We start from the raw sequence: 18547 nt of genomic DNA, 5'->3' as shown, positions 1-18547 counted from the left end.
TTGAAGTTCTAGTTTCATCACATGTAAGACCCTCTAATAACTTGACGTTTTGCAACGTTTAAGCCCTACAGGGTTCCTCATTTTGTAATAGAGCCCGTTTGAATTTCTAAGTCTATGCGTTGCCTCATGAATGGAGGCCCGACAAAGCTCTTGAATAGGTCAAAAGATGAGTTATTGCCCAAGTTTTTGCTAAATTAACAGTTCTTGCTCTAGAATTAATTTTACTGATTTTTAAGTATTAATTTTAATTTGTCAGAGCTCTAGAGTCATAACTTTCCGTTTCGATGGCACAACTCAAGATGACGATGTTTCTGTTGTGCGCCTCGGAAGGGCACCAACATGGCGTCCCCATACAAAGCTCGAATGAATAACCGCACAGACCTAGATCTTGGCGAGGTTGTTTATATATCAATCATCCTTCATATCCCAGCTTCTTGACCTAATTTGTTGACTGGTTACGATTTTTACTGAAATTTCAGCCCAGAAAAATTGCGTCTAGGGGAAAAACTTAATATTTTTTTAGTATAACACCACCTGTGATTTTTCTCACGCTGATTTTGACCTTAACGAGTATAGAGGTGGTATTTCTACTGGCCGGCTTATACTGTTTATACAGGCGGTGTTTATGATCTCTTTGTAGCAGTGCATTTCGCTACTTTTAATCTGTCGTCCTGTTGAATAAAATGCCGGATTCAAAGCAGCAGTCCATAAATTGCTCAAACAGGACGAAGACTGACTAATCAGTGCAAACTGGTGAAGCACAGTTATCAGTGGTAAGCTTACGTCGATCTCGTCTCTTTCACTAGCAGAGTAGGCCATTTCCGAGTGGCTTTTGCGCGCCTCCGTGTCAAAATTAAACGAGTCTTCGTGCGAAATCCTTTATATGAAAATCTGCTTCCCCAACAGGTTTTTTTCATGGAAATCAAATTCACTTTCCGTGAAAGGTTTTCGACGACGACTCGCTTTGAAACAGAGGCACAGAGTAACTCTAAAATGGCCTTACCCGTATATTTGTATTCTAGGTTTTAAACTGGAACTAACTTGCAAGGGAGGCTAATGCGGCGGAATATAACCGGTCGTGACGAGCGTTGGCCTTTCTTCCACTTCTCACGTCAATACCTTTGAACAAAATTGACATCGCTTATACTCAAGTTCTGCAGGAGGAAAAGATCTTTTCAATGATACCCAGATTAGAGTGATTGGGTCAATCGAGCCTGAAATACGCACGAAAATGCTTAAAAATTAGAATGAAAAACTGGGGGCTGGTCAACAACTGCAGCAAAAAGATACGAAAAGACGAAAAAGGAAAGGGAAAAAAATTCAAAATTTTAATTTGTGCGCATAATATCCCCGAGCAAACATTGTCCAAAAAATGTGTTTTTCCCAAAATGCGCCAGTTGTCAATGGGTTTTCATTTGCATTTGAAAGAATTCCCACATTAGCCTCATTTGCAAACCAGTTCCTGTCCAATTACCGAGAATACAAGTGTTTTCTTCATCACATGATAGAGTTTGATTTACAAAACTAACAGTTAATCCCAACCGACCACTGTTGCCGAACACTTTCTTTCTCATCCTCATCACTGTTACACTGACATGCATGTAATCCCTCTCGAACTTATCTACTCCTCACGTGATTCAATCAGAAAAGCCATAGAGTCCTCTTTAATAGATTTAGCGGTGTCATTGAAACCCCACGGTATGAATAGACGTGATCAATCGTAACCTAAGTAAACCCGTTTTATCTTACTCTATTTAGTTTGTTTTGTTCGTCATTTCCGCCACTCCTTTTAGTTTCGACATACGTGTTACGACAGCTACCACCATATAATATTGTAATTTCATTTTTATAATTTAGTATCATCTAAACCTGAAGAAGGCTGATCTGTCCAGCCGAAATATAGTTTTAAATACACCACGTTGTGTCACCCTTGCAATAGTCTTGGACTTGTCATCGTTTTACTTTTCAAGTTTGGCTAATTAGATCTCCTGTGAGATCCAACGTTCAATCAAGCAGGATCTTCGTTCACGGCTTTGCAGTTTATTTAGTTTGATTTACAGCTTCTGGCTACTTTCGCGGATTCTGCATTTAGCGCTGTTTGGAGTTTTCGAAATTTGAAGCAACTGACAACTCGAAGATTTGTACTGATGCTAGTGTAAGTTTCTAATAATTATTTTTGGTTGTTATCGTTTTGGAGATCGAGCCTAAAAACGGAAAGACGATTAGCTTTTTTAGTAGTATTTCCTTGAGTACGCCCTAAAAGATACTTTGACGCTTAAAATAATGGCGTTTCATCATGAACACCCCAAGTAAATCAGAATCCTTCAGCTTATTAGTCTGCAGTTCCCTCTCGGTAGTTGGGGAGAAAACAGGGCGAGCGACCGAGAGCCTGAAACAGGTTATCAGTAAGCGAGACGTTGAGTATCCATGTCCAATTTATAAGGGAGCCCTCCCGGGTGGTTTCACTCATGTTTGGTTGCAGTTAGCATTCATTTGTTGGAAAGGACAGCGTTTAATATTGTATCTGGCCTATCCGAAAAAAAATTTAATTACGCTAATCGCAAGCAAACATAAATGGAACTAACTACCACTAGCATTTAGCGTTCACCTGGCACCGGCATAGTCAATTGAACCCGATCAAACTGAAAGTTTCAAACGTTTCAGATGATGTACATACATTTTACCAAAATCTGAGTTACCATGGCAACCTAATGATGTCATACCCCATTTTACATGAGACTGAATACGACAAATATGGAAACATGTTTTCAAAAACTTTGACAGCGTTTGGAGAAAATTGCAGGTGGCGTTTCAAAGGGTCAAAATATATCAAAAACAAAAGTATTTTAAAATGATACTGAAAACATTGCCCACTATACTTGACTGAATGACCTAAGTGAATCTTAAAACCTCCAATTACCTTGAATGAACTTCGCCTAATTTTCAGAAACATTGGTTTGAATATCAACTGATTCGGGATGTTATTTTCTTGCTTCTTAAATAAAAAAAACTGACCCTACAATTATAAACTTGGTAGGAAATTAATAAAACACGTGTTACTGCTAATTTCTGATGAGATCAATCAATATTCAATGCAATCACTGAGCAAGGGCGTAGCTAGAAGGGGTTTCCTTGGGTGCCCGTGACCCCCCTTTTGTAACCCTTTTTTGAGCAAACAACCTACAACAGGTGGCGAGAACGCCATTAAGTCGACATGGCAATCTGGTGAGTACCCTCACTTTGACAGTGTGACCCCCCCTTTGAAAAATCCTGCCTACGCCCCTGCCGAGTTTCAAATTTATTGAAAATATTAGGATAGCTAATTTTCAGCCTAAACTCAGGAAAATTTTGCGTCTATTTTGACGCTTGTGGTTTCTTGTCCTCATTATGAGTTTCCACATTTTCTTGAATCACAATGCCATTCCACATTAATTTTCTGAATATGTTGAATTCGTAAAGCATGTGACTCCCGGATGTGATTGCTTTTCGACGATTTTCCGGGAGCATGCTAAAATCTGCCAATCTAGCATTCCAATAACAAAAATTATTAATTATTTATTCACACTTTCACTCATCTTGTGCTAACCCAGCCATGCTGAGGGTAGGCAGTGAGCACAGGCGGAAAAATAGCTATGCTAAACTCAAAGAGGATCAAAGAGGGCATCCAGTAGTCAAGAGTGATTTACCGCTTATCAAAATGCTTACTGTTTACCCTCACAATGGTCGTGTTACTGCTATCTGATAGCAACTTAGTTCTTGGTAAAATGTACCTTATCCGAAACTTTCATTCTTTGGCTTACTCCAGCAATGTTTGATTTTCTTTTTGATTGATTGTTATGATCCATATGCTCTTAAGGTCACTCCACTGAAATAGAACCTGCACTGAGATTTTTGTGAAACTTTGCCTATTGATTGTTTATATTATAGGAACTTAAATTCTGAAATAAAAATGAGGGGTCCCCATGTTTGTTTAGGGGCAACAGCACCTTGTTTATACCCATATAAATCCTTATAATAGCACCATGATTGTAGTCACGATTGCTTGCTAAATTCACGTTTCCGACGATTGCTTTTTGTTCTACACTGAGAATTGGTCCATATTTATTTTACACAGAGAAATTTATTACTCAATTTAAAACAACAGAAAAAAATGATAGGTCACCATACTCGTTTGCGAGAAAATGACGATTTACCTCTATGGCGAGGTCCAGCTGTAAACAAAAAGCCGCCATTTTTAACTGCGCGCGCGCTAATCACGCGTAAAATTATGCGCAGTAAGGATGCGCCATGCAATACTGGGGAATGACCTTAAAGGGCTCAAAGTTGAGAGGGATTGTCACTAATTAAAGAATCTGATCAAGGTTGTCTTTAGCCCTTTTCTACCCTTTTCGAGAGCTTCAAAGATCTTTGCTCTGACAAAGGGCTTATACTCAAAACATCAATTTGGCATACTCATTACAGTCTAGTGAAGTCACCTTTATGAGCTTTAATAATCAGCTAAGTGTTTCACTTGCCTACTGATGCAGCCCTGCAGTTTCTTTAGAAAAAACAGCTTTGTTCATTAACTTGATCTGTGACCAATGTGAGTTATTACATCAGCCACCAAAGATAAGGTCTATACTCAGACTATTAGTTGGTGATGAAATTTAATATGATTATGTACAAACATTATGATAATTCATTTCCTCTGGCTGTAATTTGTTACATCTTGTTTCTAATACAAAGGTGGAAATAATTTAGCTGGCTGAAGAAGACAAAAAAAGGAAAAGATGGTTAAGTGAATGAGCTGAATAAAATTGGATCATGTGTACTAAAGGAACCCGCGGTCGACTGTCGATCGATACTGCTCTCCATCGATATTCTTGATCGACATGTCGATCGATACTCGACGGATCTCGATCGACACTCGATCGACAGTTGATCTACAGCCGGTCGATAGTCGGGCGAGTGTCGACCGAGAAGTCGATCGAGTGTCGGTGGAGTGTCGTTTGAGTATCGATTGAGCGTCGATCGATTGTCAATCGAAAGTATCGATCGACACTCGACCGCGGATTTTAGTACACATGATCCGACAAATTCATGATGTACTGAAAAAAAAAAATTATGATGCCACTTTAATTCCAATTGCAGCTGAATGAGTCAGATTTTTGGATCCCTGCTTGCATCCCATAGGGAAGATGAAGGATGGAAAGCCATCTGTCAAATAAAAGAGAAGGATGGTAAAACTGTTGGCTGTGGATGTTTGGTTTATGACCCACAGATAAATAACGCTGAGCTGAGCAAGTACTGTATCATTTCAAGTAGCAAAGTCATTCTACATGAGAATTTACCTGAATATCATATCCTCTTTGAAAGGGTATCAAACTCTGAAAATCCACGTGATATTCTACTGAATGACATTATCAAGAAAGATTTCATTCTTGGTTCTGGGTTGGTCTTGATATTCATCGATGGGGCCACATCCCCACAACTTCATCATCGTGGAGGTATTTTGCAAAGAGAATGCAGTGTTTTAAAACGTCTCCCTGAGATATCCTCACCTCATAAAGGAATAGAAAAGTTCTTTTATATTGGAAGAGAATGCCACAAATATGATGAAAAAAGCGGGATTGATGCTCCTGAGAAAGCAGGATCAGTTGCTAATGGTTGTGTTCTTTTTGAAAGAAATCCAGACAGTAAGAAGTTAAATGTAGTTGGAGTAATCAATTGCTTTAATAGTGGACAGGAGGATATTTCTCCTCTTTGGCTGACATCATCAAGCTTAGAAGAAATCATAGGTGAGTTCTTAGCTGTAGAATGCATAATGATACAAGGAAATTAACTAAAGATGATTTACAATTCCGGGCATTACCGTGTAGTTGTTTTTAATGATTGAGGTAAAATTTTGTGAATAGTCCCACACAGGTTCTTTGTAGATGCGAATTCTATATTCAGGTATGACTTGATAAAACACCCTTGATTTAAGCCTTTACTGCTAATAACTAAAAACTGCGCACAGAGACCTCAGTTTTTATTATTGAATTTTGATTAGTGAAATAAGATGCAACTTTTGACAAAGTTTAAAAACTAAAATCAGTATGTTCATGGGGTCCAGAGCCACCTGAAATTGTCGAAAATTTAAGGAGGCTTAAAGCTAAAAGTTAATAGACCTTATCACGGTTTTTGACACCATCTTGACGGGTAGGCAAAGCGGTCAGAAATTACAATGTTTGTGTGGAAATTCGATGGCAAATAACTTTTCCTAAAATTGAAGTTTACACAGTTTGTGAATCAAAACGTTAAGATACTAGGCAGAATATTGTATTCACCAAGTTTGAAGGATGTAGCGTGACTAGAAGACGCTCAGTTAATTTTTCTAATTTTCCATGCATTTTTCTGGACGTCCGTCTACCCAGCCAAATTTTACAGACAAATGTATGGAAAATTAGGAAAATTAACTAAGAGTCTTCTAGCCAAGGTACATCCTCCAAACTTGGTGATAACAATAATGTGCCTAGTATCTTAACGTTTCGATTGGTCAAAAACCCATGTTTTATCAGAGTATAAAACATAGAAAAAGCCTGTTTTATTGTTTTTCGCCGTATTACCTCTATATCACAAAGCAAATGAAGAAGCCTTAGCCGTGTATTGCACTGTGGAAAAACACTCCGGACATTTGAGAATACTCGAGAAATGTAGAAAACACTCGCCTGCGGCTCGTGTTTCTACATTTCCCTCGTGTTCTCAAATGCTCGTCGTGTTTTATCACAGTGTAATACACGGCTTAGGCGTATTTATTTGAAAAATATATCATTCTGGGAAAAAAATATATCATTCTGGTACTCTCGTCTCATTCGCCCTTTCCCTTTTGGGAATAATTATTATCTTTTCTTTCCTTCTTTTTTTTGGTTTTTGTTCATTACTAAATTCTCAATAAAGTTTATTAAAAAAAAAAACACACAATACAGAAGCCAGAAGTGAAATGTTACAATACGCTTGAAAATTGTATTTTACCGTTAAGTCTCCCAACACTTTTGTCACTCGTTGTAGCTTGCTATTTCAGTGATCTGACTTGCACAGTGTCCCATATTAAATCCCTTAAATGCCAAATATATAAAACTAGTGAGATGAAATTGATTTCCAAATTGCCCGTTTTGCAGATCTTATGCATGCAGATCAGAGGAATCATTGTTAATAATTATCACCAAGTAAACCTGCCAACTTTTTTTAAATCAAATGTGTGTGATTTTTGTATACATTTTACTCAAATTTCAGAAAAAATTTGATGACTTACTAACATTACGGAAGATGTCCCAAGGACTTCCAAACATTGCCTAAGATCCCCGAAATAGCTGAATGTAGCTGTGTGAAGTGCCAAATCTTGGCACCATCTTCTTGTTATCTAGGACTGAAACATGACATTTAGCGCCATTCACTGGACTCTTTTGGGTGGAAATTTAACTCAATTTTCACGTTAGTGGTTACTGAACATTCAAGCAGTCTAGAAGTGTGAGTCATGCATGTGAAATTGTCCTGTATGCGTGTCATCGGCATTTTCAATCTGCAGGCATATGACATTCATAATGTGTGAGTTGGCAGGTATAAACATGTACAGGTCTAGTTTTAATGTATTTGAGCAAATGTTTGTGTGAGGAGATTTAAAGCTGTGGTTTGTTGTATTACACAGAACAAACACCTGACATAGATGTTGTGAATGATAATCAAAATTCAAACGAGGAGACGACAAATGAACCAGGTTCAGATGATGGTGGAACTCTAAGTGGAGGCAGTGCACAAACAAGAATTTCCAACCAGTTCAAAAGTAGGTTAAAGTGATCTCCATATATACTCAAGCTAAGAATTTAATGTAATTATTCCAATTATTTCCATGTACAGTTAGTAATATATGTGGGGCATTTGAGCCATCTGATTACCATCACCAAGGGTTACTTGGTATTCTATGTATATTCTATATATATTATTATATCATATTATATTATATTTTGTTATGTTATGTCACGTCATGTCATGTCATGTCATGTCATGTCATGTCATGTCATGTCATGTCATGTCATGTTATGTTATGCTATGTTATGTTATATGTTACTTGGTATTCGCCATTCCCCCCTGCTTCTTTGTCTAAGGGATATCATTAATCTGACAGGTTAGTTCCATTGTGTTACCTGTAAGAGCCTCAGTTGTAATGAGACTACAAATTTGATTTTTAAGTATGATAAATAAACAATATCTTGAAGTATATTTGAAATAATTCATATTTGAAATGCGGTTGTAGATGAAAATGAAGAATGATCATCGCAGTAAATTTTTCCAATTTAAGCAATTGGAAAGAAGACGCCTGAATCATTCTTCACTTTCATCTACAACCGCAGTTCAAATATGAATTATTTCATATATACTTCATCATTTCACTTGTCGCGGGAAGATATGAACTCAATTAATTGACCTCGCTCCCAATGTGTGGCTTCATAGCTCAGTTGGTAAAGCATCGCACCGGTATCGCGGAGGTCACGGGTTCGAATCCCGTTGAAGCCCTGATTTTTTTCAGGTTTCTTCTTTCCAGTTGCTTAAATTGGAAAATTTACTGCGATGATCATTCTTCACTTTCAAGCAATCTCTTGATGAAAAAAACCTATATTTTTGCAAATTAATTTGTTATTGGTATATAGAGTAAAGTTAAGCACCTTATATTGACAAGCCTTACCATAAGCCTCAGAACACATGCAATATGCGGCAGAAGAAACACTAGCTTTTTCTAACTGATCCTCGTTTAAGTTAAAATAACATGTCTGAACTAAAGAATTATTAGAAAATTGAACTTTTTTATTTAATAACATTGCCTAATAGTCTTTTGACTTTTTCATTAAAATATCTAAAACATTGTTTTCAATAATCAAAGACGGTGGCATTGTCAAAAAGGTGAGACTATTTATTTTGTATTTTGAAATTAAGTGGGACAGTATAGCATGTCTGAGACCTGCCCATACGTAAATGTTTGCTTTTTTCATTTTTTTGTAATAATATTATAGGACTCTGTCATATTTAAATCAAATCGAAGAAGTTACATGCCTAATACCGGATTCGAAAAATGTTTCGTAGAATATTGGTTTATTATCTATATACGAATGTCCTTGTTATTTCATATTATATTGTGCCACGGTTTCTCTGTTGTAAACTCGTCTCGAAAATCCGCCTACCATTGAAGCAGCTTGGTATAAAAATTGAGAAGAGGTTGTGGGATCCTTTATATTATAATTGAAAGGAACTGAAGGCTTCGTTTTACCTGAAAAGGCCGCCAAAACTTTTTAGTACGTATCATGTAAGTAATTTTTCCATGTGCTGTCATTTACGCTGAAAATGTTCCTTAGCCAGGCTAGTCTTAAGGATTTAACCATTGTTTCTAGATCCATTATTTTCAGTCCACTCTTTTGATAATTGTTTATTACTGACAAACGTGTAACTTTGTCTACGCCTTTCCATAAAAATTTAAAAATCAATCGGTTCACTTCTTGGATAACTCCCTTGGAAGTAATTAATTATGACGATACATAAACAAACTTTCGGATAATGAGAGATTTTATTGTTGTTACCCTCCCCGAAAGAAAGAGACCTCTTGCAGACCAAATATTTACAAGTTTCTTACCGCTGTCCAGGTTTTTTATGAAGTTTTTTTTCGTGTAGTAGTTTTTGATTGTCAGAGTAATAAACCCTTGGTGCTTTAATTGGTTCATTTTGCCATTTAATACCAATTAAGGGTTTTGTTTTATTTTCTCTGAAAGATCCAATCCACATTCCTTCAGTTTTGTTCGGATTAATTTCTTAAAATCATCAAGCAGCCTGAAAAGAGTTTGAGCTGAGTTAATGTTCGAGAGGATTGCCGTCGTGTCGTCTGCGTATCGTGGCATAAATATTGATCAAACCATACATTTTATCGTTAAAATCTCTGCTTTCAGTATGACATAACTTCCCAAGGGGTCTGGAATTTTGGAATGGACCGTGCAATCAACATCCTTTTAACAAAGATTGCCACTCCACATGAATTGGAGCTGCCATATGAGCCATAATAATCTCACTTCCCCGTTCATTTTTCCAATACGTTTCTGAGTCTTTTTTTGAGTGAGTTTTTCTGAAAGAATATGAAGTCTGCTTTCTGTTTACGACAGCAAGTAAATATCTTTTTCCTTTTCTTAAAGTTGCCATTTGGGGTAAACTTGAAAAGCATCAAGCCATCTTTTTTCACGCTAATCTCAATTTGGATGGAAGTGTCCTTAACAGTCAGGAATCATCCTTGTTTATTGTGATTTTGTCAATAAAAGACTGCAGTTGCTCTGTCAATTTGAAGTTTAGAGCTTGTAATTAATGAAAAAAAAACAGAACTAACTGCTAAACTTATACAGTGACCTGTAGCTGGCCCTTTTAAAGTTAAAAAATAATTGATTTTCAACAACTATTTTAGAGGCTAAATGCATATGTCCAAATAGAAGGGAATGTGCAACTGACATAGTCATAACACTTGTTCTCTTTTTCCCTCTGAAATGGAAATCTTCATAGCTAGCAAACATTGCTTGATAGTATTAAACGTGAAACATACTAAGATAGTTCGTGGATTGAAGTCATATCAATAATCAAGAGAAACAAAGACTGATGGGTCTACACCAGTTAAATAATTGTACAGTCTTACAGCAAGTCAAGTAAAGTTCTCAAACTCATTAATGATTCATCAATTTCAAACAAAGGAAATCGTGACCGTGACGGTGCTTGAATATCTGATCTTAATTAGCATAGATTTTTACGATTTTATTTCCCCGTTTTCTCCTACAGTTTAGTTTCGATTGAGAAGATATATCAAACACTCAAGACAGTGTTTGACCACATTTCCATACCCCTCGATGTTCGTCAGAAATGCTCCGCTACGCGTCGTATTTTCAATTCTCTTCTCGGTGTTGGGAAATGTGGTCAAACACTGTCTTCCCTGTTTGATATATTACATAAAGGCAGAGGCAGCGTGGTTGAGTGGATTGGGACGTCTGACTTGAAATTCGAAGGTCGCATTTCAAGTCATGCTCTAACCACTAACAGCTTCTTCATGAGTTTAGCTCCTCGGCAACGTTTGTAAATAGTCAACTAGTTTGTTTCCCGCCAGCTGGGGCTTTTGACATTGTTATGTTTAATTTGAATTATTTAAAATGTAATTGTTCATTTCCACTAGCCTGAGCGAGGGTAAATGAAAGTAATTCATACTTGTTTACTTATTTAATCATTTTTAATTATTGAAATCAAATTGTGTACATACAGATTGTGTACGCTGTATGTAAGTGTTGACTGGTTGGCAAACACCATTACACTGGACTAGAAATCAAGTACCGTCCATTCATCTAGATTTTCTTATTGGGCAAGTTTACTTTTCATTCTCACTTGCCCAGAGGGCAAGGGCTCAGGGCAAAAAAAGACTTTAGTAAACTAAGACTTGCCCAGGGCAAGAAAAATATGAAGAACTGCTTGTCCCGAGGGCAACCTGGAATTTAACTTTTTTAGAGTAAGAATAAACATAAAAACATGATCAAATAGGTCGTGACATAACTTAAAATTGTCCTCTGATTTTTGAAGCGTAACTACATACCTGCAGCAGTACATGTGATGCTAATAGAATAATTGTTTGCTCAGATTATGAATGTCTTAACTCTTACTCTGCAGAGGAAGAAAGGAAGAAGGAGGAGGAAGATATGAAGAAGAAGAAGAAGAAGAAGAAGAAGGAAGAGCAAAATGGGGAAAAGGAAGAAGAAGAGGGGACAAAAATGGAATTGCAAGACTGGAAGAAGGAGGAGGAAGATAGGAGGAGGAAAGAAGAGCAAGGCAAGAAGAAGGAGGAGGAAGATAGGAAGAGGAAAGAAGAGCAAGACAAGAAGAAGGAGGAGGAAGATAGAAAGAGGAAAGAAGAGCAAGACAAGAAGAAGGAGGAGGAAGATAGAAAGAGGAAAGAAGAGCAAGACAGGAAGAAGGAGGAGGAAGATAGCAAGAGGAAAGAGGAGCAAGACAAGAAGAAGGAGGAGGAAGATAGGAAGAGGAAAGAAGAGCAAGACAGGAAGAAGGAGGAGGAAGATAGAAAGAGGAAAGAAGAGCAAGACAAGAAGAAGGAGGAGGAAGATAGGAAGAGGAAAGAGGAGCAAGACAAGAAGGAGGAGAAAGATAGGAAGAGGAAAGAAGAGCACGACACGAAGAAGAAGGAGGAAGATAGAAAGAGGAAAGAAGAGCAAGACAGGAGGAAGGAGGAGGAAGATAGAAAGAGGAAAGAAAAGCAAGTCAAGAAGAGGGAGGAGGAAGATAGAAAGAGGAAAGAAGAGCAAGACTGGTAGAAGGAGGAACAAGAGACAGATCGTTTCCCAAATTTCCTCGTTCCTTCAGTGTCTTGTAGAAGTTGTTAAATATCTATAAGAGATACTTACAGATAGAAGGAGAAGCAAAAAAGAATGAATGTTAATTGATGTATACTTCTCTTTATCACTGTAAGTATCTTTAGAACACATTTAATATTTACAAAAGATACTTGCAGTAAGAAACAGAGGAATATACAGTAAGTATATATATTCATGTGCCCGTTGCATCCATACACTCCACCATTCCCTTCCTTATAGGTATTGGGGTAGATGATACGCTCGCTGAGCTCTGGAAGTTAGCGGCAATGTTAATTTCAAATATGAAACCTACATGATGGATTGCACGGAATTAACGGGAACATGAATAGGAAAACATGACTTAAATCGTTTAATGCGGTCCCTAAGGACTAACAACGGTCTAAATGGCCAGAATAGGGTGGTCAGAATGTTTATCAATAGCGCGGCATGAATTCGTGACTATTCCAGCAGTGAAGCTAGTATGCTGTCTGTAATCCATGCATGAATGGATATAGGCAGCTGTAAGTCTACAGATATAGGAGTCAACATTATTAAAAATTAAAAGGAATTTCTGATTTATCATCTAAAACATCAAAATGATTGTATTTCTATTTATGCCTTCAAAACATTTCAAGCGTAAATTATCGTAAAAGTGACAGGAAAGTATAAAATGTAATTTATTTTCAACTTCATTCAAATGGCAGAAAGGACAAATTCTATGACTTCCTGAGGTTTAGGAAAATGTATGTCTGCCAGTTTCAATCGATGATTCCCGAGACAAAATTTATTTACCCCTTTTTTTATGAGAGGGATTCTTTACTGTATTCAAAAAATCAGCTTTATGACAATCAGTCTTGAACATTGAGTAAAAAATCAACTTCTTGTTATGTTCTATCAAGTTTAATTGATGTTGAGTCATTTCTTTGTTGAGAGTTAATCGAACTTGAGAAATGTATTCAGAAATAATGTATTTAGATTTGATATTTTAAAGAGGTCGGTAACTTTTAGCATAATGCGTTTTTTGTTTTTGTCAGCTAGGTCTTTTGATATTTGTAAACATTGTTTAACAATGCTGTCCTCTGGTTGGTTTTCTAGTTGTATCCAAAATTTAATAACAATCATGTCAGTTATTTCTCTTAGAGGCAACCGACCAAGTTCATTTCTACAGGCTGCATTTGAACATTGTTTATCAACACCTACAACTTGTTAAAAGAAATATAGCTGTGTTTTTTCAATTGTCTTTCTCCCACGAGTTATAATCATCTTTTTCTTAAATGCTCCAAACCTCAGAGCCATACATAAGAATTGGAAGATATAAGGAACAAAATATTTTGTTCATAAAATCGCCTGGCAATTTAAGAAAATCAAGGTAACGTGTAACTATCGGTAATTTCAACTTTATCTTTATTGATGTAGAAAAGATGTTTAGCGAGGGTCGAGTTTCTATGTTTCTTTTGGAAAATAACAGCTTTTTGCATTAATTTTCATGATCCAGTCATGACAAAATTGAGAGAGTGTGTACAATGCATCTTGTAGCCCTGTAACTGAGTGTGCTGCCGCCGCATGGCCACATTTAATTCTTCTGTTATTTTTTTTTCGTTTGTATGCCCATTCTATCCGTCATCAGCCCATTCTTTTCTTTATCTCGCTCTCTTCTCACCGTTTTCATCGCTATCATCGCCTTCATCGTTTTCACCTTTTAAATTGTCCAGTTCGTGGTTTCGATTAAAGCATACTAGTATAGCGTATTGGACTTTTGACTACCTTATTACATGAAATATTCGCGACACGTTAATTTCGCGAATTTCGCGATTTAAAAAAAACCGCGAAATTTAAGTGACGCGAAAAATAAGTGTCGCGAACATAACATGACGCGAAAATTAAGTGACTCACATTATGTTACTGTTGACATATAGTTCCACCGTTGTGTTTTTGTTAATTTCGACGTTATTGCACCTTTGATAACGTCGGTTTAATAAATTCAAGGTCATGTTGAAGTAACATTGCCATGGAAAAAAACACGTGTTACTCAAAAACGTGAAGTTAAAGTGATTCAAAATACAAAATTTTCGCAAATCGCGGAATTTAAGTGTCGCGAAATATGCGCACCGCAAAATCGCGAAATAAACATGTCGCGAAAATTTCATGTAATAAGGGCAATATTCATTGAAACGTAGCTAAACGTTATGGATCAAATCGAGGGCATTAGAAACCAACAGGAACAAACTGGATTGGAAAGCGACAGTTCGGAATCTGCGGACGCTGCCCTCGCAACCGGTGTAACAACGCGAAGGCAGCGCACCAAAAAAGGAAAGCCTACATCGGTCACCTTCGATGGAAAGACTGTCAAACTGTCGATAAAATAATGCAACGGCAATCATTTCCTCGGCGACTACCAAAGAAAACGTGGACGTCGTGGAAAGAAATCTGACTGCATTTCGCGTTACCGTGGAAGAATTAACGAGATGTGTCGCTGCACTGTTGGATGACCTCGAGGGTGAAGGTGACCAGCTAAACGTAGCTAAAATTCGGTATGCCGACAAGAGTAAGCAATCAAGCGATTTTATCGAAAAACTGTTCGCTGGATTTCCTCTTCGAAAGAGGTCATCGAGCAGAATTTGGAGGTTAGATCTCAAGCCATTTCAAGACTTACGGGAGCATCGCATCGTTCACACACATCAATCCTCAATCACTGCAAAAGCAGCAACAATTAGCAGTTGCTCAAGTTCTTGAACGTGTCTTCGCAGAAATCGAGATTGGTGTCAAGGAAGATTTTTAGAAGCCTTGTGTATTCCAGGATTTTCCCTCTCTGGGCCGTCTTTTTCGCCTATGTCCAGCATTTACACCGTTCCCAGCGCAACGTCGAACACTGTAACGAACGTGAACTTCACTGCGACAGGCGCGGATCCATACCGGTTTCCACCGTTTTACGGAAATCGGTCGGAATTTTCATAATAATAATAAAAAAATCAATAGATATGTATACATTTTCAATAAAAGTAAACTGCAAGTTGAATCTCGAAAATGGTTTTGACATTTATTTTTTATTTATCCTTTTTTGCCAATTACCGGAAATAGACAAGGGTCATAAACACGTTCTGGCGGCAAAATTTTACAGCCGGGAAATCACTAGTCTCCCGACGGCGGTCACGCCATCACATCATCGCCGCGGGCGTCTAGACCAAAATTAGAATTTCCCGGGCGATTTGTGCAATTCTGCTGCTCGGTTAGCCTGTATGATCATTCAACGTCTTTGGACAACGACTTCAACAAGAGTGTCGAATACATAACGACGTCAAGATGTCACAAATTACTGACTACTTCAGGAAAAAAGGTTAGTTCGGGTCTTTGTTAATAATGGTTGAGAGTGGACAAATTAATTTTACTGAAAAGTTATTTTCGTTCGGTATGCACACGCCTGGCTGACGTGATACCCAGACGTGTTTGTCTGGGCTGAAATTTGTCCCCTTTCTGAAACTTGAAAAAATGATTTATCTTTGTAGTGGAAACTCGTTCTAGCAATGGCTTTGAGGCGACTGAAAACATATTAACGAAGTACGATGTTACGGACGAGATTGACAGGACTTGCCTTGCTGCACATTCATTACAACATGGACATTGACTTTGACGAAATAATTCGCAGATTTGCAAGGCTTCATCCAAGGAGAATGTAACTGGCAAATATATTGTCTGACTGACTCAAAAAGCCAGGAAAGGGTACTTTAGGTAGTTAAAATTGAAAAAATTTCCCGGACCCCCTTAGGAGCTTGCGCCTTCGGCGCTCGTTTTACACTAATCGGTCAACATTTTTCCTAGATCCCCGCCTGACAAGGGTTGCGAGGCAAAAGTCCTTCGATAAAGTAAAAGAAAAACGGAATCTGATAATAAAAGGAAAGTTTAGTTTGTGATTATTCGATCAGGTCTCTTCCTTTTTTTGGATCCGGCGTAAAAATATTTCGATCTGTTTTGTGATTAAATATATATTTCGACTATACAGAAAAAATTGGAACCTCAGCTTCCGGCTTTGATTCAGTATAAGTTGACCTGGTTTATTGACAACTAGAACTGTAAGAAAACATCGTAAGATAATTTCCCTCGTCAGACGTTTACCATCCGCATATTTGTCATTCGCAATTTTCCATCCGCAATGTTTCATCCTCATTTTTCCATTTTTCCATGCGCACTTTTCCATCCTCATTTTTCCATGCGCATTTTTCCATCCTCATTTTTCCATGTGCCTTTTTCCATCCGCATTTTCTCATCCGCCATCCGTCATCCGCCATCTGCCAGACCCCTGAGTGACGATCAAAATCGCCGGTACTCAAAGTCCAGCGGTCAATCTACAAAATTCAAAATGGCGGACGAGTACTGAGTAGAAATTTCTGTATGGGTAATATTTAGAGTTTTTTGTTATAAAATTACCTTCATGCTAGCCATGTTTAGGAGATATGTTAACAAGACTGGCAGAGCACTTTACTTCTGTCGATATGAACACAGTTCTCCTGTAAGATCATCTCTGAAAAGGGGGGAAACGGAATGGAGGTGAATTTGAGTCAGCTTGAAGACAACCCTAACCTTGATGAGGTTTCTACGAGGTTAAATTGTAAGTTCACGTTCTGTAAAAGAACAAAACTTGTAATAAATTTAAGACACACGGCATTCCGTAGAGTCATGTTGTGCCAGCCATTCTCTTTAATCTCATGCTGCTATGATTCTTTGTCACATAACAAATTAAAAATAAATAATTTTTTTAGGTATCACGGTATTTAGCACTGCTGTGCTAATTAGAGATACTATATATGAAGAAGGAAATATTGTTAATAATACTGTTCAAAAAGTTTTTAAAAACCATGCTGTTTGGATGCTGACCAGTGAGCTATTGACAGGACACGAAGGGGCGGATTTGAACCTGAGACCTCCAGATAACAAATTCGGCACCCTAACCACTGAGCCATGTCACCTTCTTCATGTGTAACTATCAATTATTTAACAATCAAATTCACTGGTTTGTAAAGTAGCTCTGAAGACTCTCTGAAGATCCATTGATTTCAAGTCTACTACACCTGCTGGTCTATACAAAAGTGGGATGGCCTGGCAGGATGGGAAATGGGTGACATGAAGAAATGCAAAGTTAGGTGTTTAGTTTTTAATGTTATTTTACAGTAGCAATATTAACTTCGATTATATTGCACACTGCATGTCATTCAGATAGTATTCTACACTGGAAAAGGGTTACAAAAAAATCAGTGTGGATGAAAGTACCAACTGCTCAGAGTAACCTGATACCTGTGGCATTTATTTATTTAATCATGGCTTCAGTTACTATCATGCTGTTGGTGACTATGTCATGCTGTTAAAATGGCTTCCAGGGAGGCAAAGTAAAGTACCACCTTATGCTACACACCAAGTTGGAGTTTCAGGTAACTTTAATCAATATTGCTTTTATCACTGAGAACATTGTGGGTTTAGCAAGTAGTCTGTCCATTCATGTTTTTTCTTTTTTTGTTCACTCATGCCCATTATGCCGGCTGGCATGTAGGGCAGCAACAACAATGGCGACAGATTGGGGACAAAACCGATCGTTAAATTTCGTGTCGCAGCTTCTTAATCCCATGGAAAATTGCTCTTCGCGTCGTGGTGTTCCACTCTTCGTGTCCAGAGGGCTGGAAGTCCTTCCCATAATGCAGCGCATCAAAGTTTGCGCGAGTTTTAAAAATGTAAACATAACATTTTTTGTAGTCGGGGTCGCTCGCCGGTTTTCTCTTGACTGCTACAGTGTACATGGTTATAATTCGTTGTTGTGTACTCAAGATTTTGCCTACCACTTGTTCATGTTAAAAGGACAATGTAAGGTAAGATTTTAATGTTTGTTTATGTTTCTTCCAATCTTTTATCTTTGTCGGAAAAGTTCCCAATTTCTGCGCTTCGGCACGCGCACCGAGTCGAGTGTCTTTTCACTGGGTTCCTTTCGCCAAGTAGAAAAATGAAGAAGAAATCACGCGAGCGTAAATATACTTTGGTGCTTGTTGCATGAGTTTTAAAGTTAGCTTTGGCATATAATATGCGGAAATCCAACTACACTTTCTTTAATGAAATGGGAAATGCTATTTAAGATGTTATTATATTAAACATTACTATGGTTTTTCCTATTTTTGTCC

General features: G+C 37.6%; 1 protein-coding gene across 1 annotated transcript; it reads left to right on the top strand.

The window, feature by feature from the left end:
* Positions 1–5134: 5134 nt before the first annotated feature.
* LOC110044457 (uncharacterized) lies at positions 5135–13624 on the top strand. Its single transcript, XM_089275707.1, has 3 exons — positions 5135–5777; positions 7667–7801; positions 11692–13624. Exons 1-3 carry the CDS (start codon positions 5135–5137, stop codon positions 12348–12350), a joined length of 1437 nt encoding a protein of 478 aa, XP_089131833.1. The 3' UTR covers positions 12351–13624.
* The last annotated feature ends 4923 nt before the right edge of the window (positions 13625–18547 follow it).

Source organism: Orbicella faveolata, unplaced genomic scaffold, assembly GCF_042242905.1.
Source record: "Orbicella faveolata isolate gen_17 unplaced genomic scaffold, um_ofav_v1 contig_37, whole genome shotgun sequence".
NCBI lineage: Eukaryota > Metazoa > Cnidaria > Anthozoa > Scleractinia > Merulinidae > Orbicella > Orbicella faveolata.
Note: the sequence above shows the minus strand (reverse complement) of the source record. Positions and strands in the feature narration are given on the sequence as shown.